Raw genomic sequence first — 6,343 nt, 5'->3', positions numbered from 1 at the left:
TTTATGTCAGTCTGCAAAATGTCAGTTTTGTATATGTCCTGTCCTGGCATGGTAGGAAACATAATTAAATTTTTCCTAAGTATGTCTTGTGCATATGAAGAAAGTGAAAATAAAAGCTGACTTGACTTGTATCTTTCTCAACCCCCTACGTCACTCACACACATTGGTGTTGGTTGTGAGAGAATGGGTCAGAGAGACACCATGTAAATCCATGTACGTTTTTACTACACTGTGTGTGTGTGTGTGTGTGTGTGTGTGTGTGTGTGTGTGTGTGTGTGTGTGTGTGTGTGTGTGTGTGTGTGTGTGTGTGTGTGTGTGAGAGAGAGAGAGAGAGAGAGAGAGAGAGAGAGAGAGAGAGAGAGAGAGAGAGAGAGAGAGAGAGAGAGAGAGAGAGAGAGAGAAATTTGACACTGTAGGCCTATCATATATTTTGAGCTACCAGCCATCTTGTGTTTTAGAGAATAGAATAGAATAGCCTTTATTGTCATTATACAAAGTATACTGAGATTGTAGCTTCCCTACGAAGTTTTACTGTGTCATATGTATGTTAAGCTTCTTCTCAACTTTTTCTGAACTTCTGTGCTAACCCTGTTATAGATTTTTCACAAGGTAGGTGGTCTACACTTAACTTGATTGTTTTCTCCACGGAGGAGAGGCGTCAGCGAAACGCGAGACCACATGCACAGGTCAATTGTCACATTTCATTTCCCGTAGTTCCCGAAGGGTCGTACCACTAGCCAATGAGATTGCAGTACGCTCCAGTCGTGCGACAGTAGCGCAGAGGGAAGTGTGTGGCTGAAGCTACGATAGTGTTTTTAATTCTTACAAAGGTGGATATTAAACCATAAAACAACGATGGGAAGCCAGTCGGAGTTCCAAAATCAATTTTCATTGTTGATGAGCAAACTTTTGCACTCTACTGTTACAGAAGCAACCAAACTATTCGAGAAGACGGTGCAGGAAATGATAGCAGAGTTAGCCCGAATAAGAAAACAAAACGAAGTGCTAAAAGATAACCTATTTGATTTTGAAGATGATGTTCCTGCCTCGTCGAATAGACTGGCTTGCTCCAAACGAGATGTTGGCGTACAGTGCGATGGTAAGTATAAGCCGAGGTTGTTATGTTTGTGGCGTAGCTGGGTGGAAAACAAAGGTTGTGTCTACAGGCCTTGTAACCATGTTCGGCCCTCTCGCAAGTTTATGCGATACTGTAGTCGTAGCTCGGGGTTGTGTTTCTTGAAAGTGTAGTTGCTATCCAGTTAGCAAGTTGGGTAGTTGCCAATGGGAAATTGCATTGTAATCAACAAAGTAGCTAACGCAGTGAGCTATGTTCTCGAGAAATCCACCTCTGGATAACCTACCGTGACAGTGTGCAATTTGCACCAAGTCGTATTAGCTGTAAGGTTAAATACTCCTAGACATATCTGATATATGAAACTGCATGTTATATCCATGGGGACGTTGATCTGCAAGTGCAGGGCGCGTGAATTAGGGAAGAGCATTCAATCAAAATGTACGTGTCCTCAATGTTAAAAGCATGTTTAGAATTCAATAGGGCGGCATTATGTTTAACTTTTTAGCTGTTCGTGGTAAATTGTGTGTTGTTCGCCATTTGTGGACATACCGTAGTCGGTATAGGGCGTGTAGTTCGGTCCTACTGTGTTAGTAGTTCGTAACGGTGGTCTTGTCTGCCCACAGCCCCTCCTCCTGCCCCCAAAGAGGATCCCCCACCTCTACCTCCAACCCCCCTACAGAACGCAAAGAAGGAGGAGGAATTCGCACTTGTGTTTGTCAAAAAAGAGGTATGTGGTCTCCAAGTGTTCTCGACAAGTCTACAAATGCACTGATGGAACATGGATATTGGAGACGGGATTCTGCGAAGATATTGGGGTTTGTTTATATCCATGAAGTGACTTCCTACCTATGGGGCATTTGCCCTTAGGCCCAAGGCCGTTTAGCATTGTTCATGGAGGGCCCCATCGTTGTTTTGATATTATGATGGGGGCCCTATCAGTATTTTGCCTAGGGGCCCTAGATGTGCAATTCTTCTGTCACTGAGCTAAGCTAATGTGTGTTTGTTTTCTTTGCGTGTGCGTGTGTTTTGTATTTTGCATTTGACAGGAGTCCGACACGTATGACGAAACGCAGGCGTGCATCTTCGCAAGAATCTCGGCGGACCAGCCCAGACAGCTGTTGGTTCAGCAGCGTGATGGTGGCGCTGCAGCAGAGACCTCATCCGTCCAGCAGGCCAGCCTCATCCCCAGGCAGGTGCTAGTTCAACAGTTTAGCGGGGGGGAGACATCATCATCCGTCCAGCAGTCCAGCCTCATCCCCAAGCAGCTGTTAGTGCAGCAGCGGGACGGGGAGACGACGCTGGAGTCCAACCTCAGCATCGTCAAGCTGGCCGCTTTCCAGGCCACGCGGGACCGCCCCACTGTCACCCTCACCCGCCTCACCTCCTCAGAACTATCCGCCGCGCAGAACGGAACACTAACCCTGTCGCAGCCAAAGGTCACCGCAGTTGCCTTGACGACGACGACGACGGCATCGCCACAGAAGCCGAACGGCATAGTAACCTGGACCCAACACCAGGGCACACTGACCCTCATACAACCCACTGGCGCACTAGCGGTACCCTCTGCGTCATTGGCGTCGCCACTGCTGCCCGTTGCCAAAACGCAGCCGCTGCTCATCCCCAAGACAGAGCCGGAGGAGTGCGAACTTCACGTCGAAGAAAGCGGCGACGTCGAAAGCACAGGCTCGCGGCCGAGCAGCGCCGGCGGCAGCAGCAGCAGCATCTCCCTGAAGCGCAGCAACACTCGCCAGAGGCCGACGCCCAGATATCGGCAAGTGGCGCAGGTGAACGATGGGACCCCGACCTTGACCCTGCCGAACAAATATCGGCAAATGGTGGAGGAGGACGAGAGCCTGTTGCTGGCGAGCGCGGCCGAGGGGCTGCCGGAGACGGAGGAGGTGCGCCAGAGGAACCAGTGTGACGTGTGCGACCGCGTACTGAGCAGCAGCGTGGCCCTGGACTGCCACCGCAAGATCCACAGCGGCGAGAGGCCCTGGGTGTGCGAGAGCTGCGGCAAAGGATTCCCCGACGGCCGGGGGCTGCGGCGACACCTGCACATACACAACCCCCGACGCCACCAGTGCAAAGAGTGCGGCAAGACCTTCGTCTACGTGTTCCAGCTACGAAATCACCAGGTGCAGTTCATTTCAGTTTGGTTTATTTTTTTGTAGAGATATATATAGACGTATTATGTAGGCCAGGGGTCTCCGATTTTTTTTCGCCCAGGGCCCACTTGCAGTATGTTGCGCAAAATGAGGCTGAAGGCCAAATAAATCGCCTGACCGCATGGCCACAGATAGCCTACACCTGAGAACGTCTATCAGAATGGCCACTGGCTGGTGGCCAGGAGTGGCACTGCAGCTATGTTCTCGCAGTCAAGTAAATAATGAATGGGTGCCAATGGGGCTGTACGCCTCTCATAGTTGTATCTGCCCGTGTGATTTTTTCCCTGGAAATAATGAAGTCGCGTTTGATAGATCGGAGTAAGTGAAAGCATTTGCCGACATGTTTGCATCTTGTCACGTGTTAGATTTGTGAAAATGACCCTTATTTCAACTATAGCAATGACATAACACGTGACAATCGACTTTACGGCACTAAGCCATTTGTTTTGTAGTTTTAAGTCTGACTTCAGATGTCGATGTGTTTAAAGTTATGTTAGGATTGTTGCGGACACCTGTTATTTATTGCATTTAAGGTGGTGGAAAAGCAGTACGTGTAAATGGGGTAAAGGAAATGACTGCGCTCATCCTTAAGAATTTGGGCACCTTCAATTCACATGTTGGACGGTGGTGGGGGGTTTTGAGGTGTGTGACCGTAGATGTCTCTGCTAGGATCAGTCAGAGTACGTCTCTCGTCAGCTATGGTCGTGAATAGGCGCAGAGATTCCTCAGCCAGCAGGTATTAGCCGAATGCTAGCGTGTTGCAGGACAAAACTAACAAGTCTTTGGGAGATCAAAGCCATGTCAGGAACCTTTAACTTAACTTCTAATACAACTTCCATGATAAGGTGCAGAATGTGCACACATCTTTACAAACCAGAGAACAGAACCGTCACAAATCCCTGCTGAGCCATTTAGCCCAATAGGCTCCCATTCATCTTTTACTTGGCTGCGTTCGCCAACGGGGCTATAATGGGAGCCAATGAGAGATACCGTTCTCATAGGTTAGACGTTCTCTGCCTACACATATCTTTTCCTTTGTTCCAACCTCATGTCGGGCCAAATGCTTGCCATGCCTGGGCCGGATCTGGCCCGCGGTCCACCATTTGGAGACCACTGTAGGCTATACAAGACCAACAGAATAGCATCATTGCATTTATAGCATTTAATATAAATGTATAAAACATGTTTTTTTTATTGTTAGGAGCAGCCTATCCATTAATCCAAGCCATTCATTCAATTCAAAAGACACATATGGATAACTAACCATATATCAATGTCCAGTCACTTTTGTTTGTTCAATCATTCACTAATCAATAAAAATGTACTATCTCTGCCTCCCCTCCTTTTACACAGGTGATCCACACGAGCGAGTATGCATTCGAGTGCAAGGTGTGTGGTAAGGGCTTCAAGTCCAAGTCGACCTTGGTCACCCACATGTACCTCCACACGGGGGAGAAGCCGTTCCAGTGCTCCTTCTGCTTCAAGAGGTTCAGGCACCGCATGTCCTTCAACACACACGTGCAGAGACACAGGGGAGAGAAGCGCTACGTCTGTCTGACTTGTAAGAAGCCGTTTTCTGACCCCAACAACCTCAAGGCGCACAAGAGAGTTCACACGGGGGAAAGGCCTTACAAGTGCACAAGTTGTGACAAGAAATTTAAACAGTCCGCCCACCTGAAGAAACATATTGCTACACAACATTAGCAAACGACTGTCCTGCAGGACAAAGACTTTTGGTATATCTACATTTGCTGTAGATTTGATGGACCTTTCATTTTGAGCCAGATGGTTCAAATGTTTTTTATAAAAGTTTTATTTTGGTAAGGGTTGGCATAAAGTTGTATTTAACTTTAACACCTGTCGATACATGTCTGTACAACGTCTGTCATGCTGAAATGTGTCAGAGTGGCTTTTTATAGAGAAAAGAATACATTTCAAATTCCTTGAGATTCCCCCAACCCAGGATGCCATACGGCAGCCATGTTGGAATACTGAGGCCTCTTAGAAAATGGTGGCCTCATGCCCTGATGCTGGCCTCCTGAAGGAGAAGACTGGGGGTGCGTTCCAATATGCAACCTTGTGTCCTCCACTTGTGCTTGTGGCCTTGTACCAGGAAATAATATGTCGTGATGATGACATCAGCATTATTTCAATATCTTGCAAAAGTTCAATTGTAAAATCATCTTCTCATTTTCAAACAGGATGGTAAATGAAGAATAGTGCCCCAAAATGTGTTTTTGCTAGACTGTCAGCGGAGAAAACTTAATTGTTTTCTCCACGGAGGCAGGGCATCAGATTAACGTGAGACCACAAGCACAAGTGGAGGACGGAAGGTTGCATATTGGAATTCACACAGTCTCTTGTACTGGATTAATTACAGCGCCCTCGTGTGTTTATTTTCACACTTAATTTGAAGATGAAGATTGTGCACATCCCAGGAAAAGGTGCAAGACAAAGGCCGACTGTAGTCTTCAGAGTTTTCCTCACTCCGTAAACTACTTTCATAGTAACTATTTACTTTTTGTGTATGACATTCCGAACTATTTGTATAAATAGAGGTGTTTTGCAACACCTGTCTGTCCCAAACTATTGTAGGTGATGTCTTGAGGCTCTGCTCGTTTGTAATTGGATCATCAAAGATGCATTGGCAAGAGGACATTATAGTTTTAATTTTTTATTATGCCTAGATTGTATTGATCATTCTATGATGAGGAATCGTGAAATAAACAGTGAATTATGAAGCCAATATTGTTGTTTTTCTAGTGAACTGCGTGAATGAATGTGCCTCCATTTAGTGAGATGGAGCTAGTCTTGTGAAGTGACTTGGTGTGTGGCATGGGTAGCACACCAAGGTTGTGTTTTTGTTGTAACCAATGTAGGGAATTTTATCTTTTATTTTCATGTCAATATTGGTATGTGTATGTTGTTTTGGTGGTTCATAGTGACAACATAGGCTACACAGTGTTGCCGAAACTCTCAGAGACAATGCCTGTTTGTTATTTTAATTGAAGAGCAGGGGCCTATACTACAAAGCTTAAGTAGCTTGTCCCACACACACTATTCGGCAATCTGCGCATGAAAGTCACATGCTGAAAATGAACGG

The 6,343-nt window shown here is 46.5% G+C and overlaps 2 protein-coding genes across 2 annotated transcripts; both read left to right on the top strand.

The window, feature by feature from the left end:
- The first annotated feature begins 772 nt into the window (after window positions 1–772).
- On the top strand, window positions 773–2,806 carry LOC134444010 (uncharacterized). Its single transcript, XM_063193498.1, has 4 exons — window positions 773–1,099; window positions 1,699–1,802; window positions 2,122–2,571; window positions 2,630–2,806. Exons 1-4 carry the CDS (start codon window positions 856–858, stop codon window positions 2,804–2,806), a joined length of 975 nt encoding a protein of 324 aa, XP_063049568.1. The 5' UTR covers window positions 773–855.
- A 23-nt stretch (window positions 2,807–2,829) lies between these two features.
- Window positions 2,830–5,981, top strand: LOC134444014 (gastrula zinc finger protein XlCGF49.1-like). Its single transcript, XM_063193502.1, has 2 exons — window positions 2,830–3,210; window positions 4,594–5,981. Exons 1-2 carry the CDS (start codon window positions 2,908–2,910, stop codon window positions 4,942–4,944), a joined length of 654 nt encoding a protein of 217 aa, XP_063049572.1. The 5' UTR covers window positions 2,830–2,907; the 3' UTR covers window positions 4,945–5,981.
- The last annotated feature ends 362 nt before the right edge of the window (window positions 5,982–6,343 follow it).

Source organism: Engraulis encrasicolus, unplaced genomic scaffold (assembly GCF_034702125.1).
Source record: "Engraulis encrasicolus isolate BLACKSEA-1 unplaced genomic scaffold, IST_EnEncr_1.0 scaffold_42_np1212, whole genome shotgun sequence".
Classification (NCBI taxonomy): domain Eukaryota; kingdom Metazoa; phylum Chordata; class Actinopteri; order Clupeiformes; family Engraulidae; genus Engraulis; species Engraulis encrasicolus.
The sequence above is the reverse complement of the archived record's forward strand: the minus strand, read 5'-3'. Positions and strand labels throughout refer to the sequence as shown.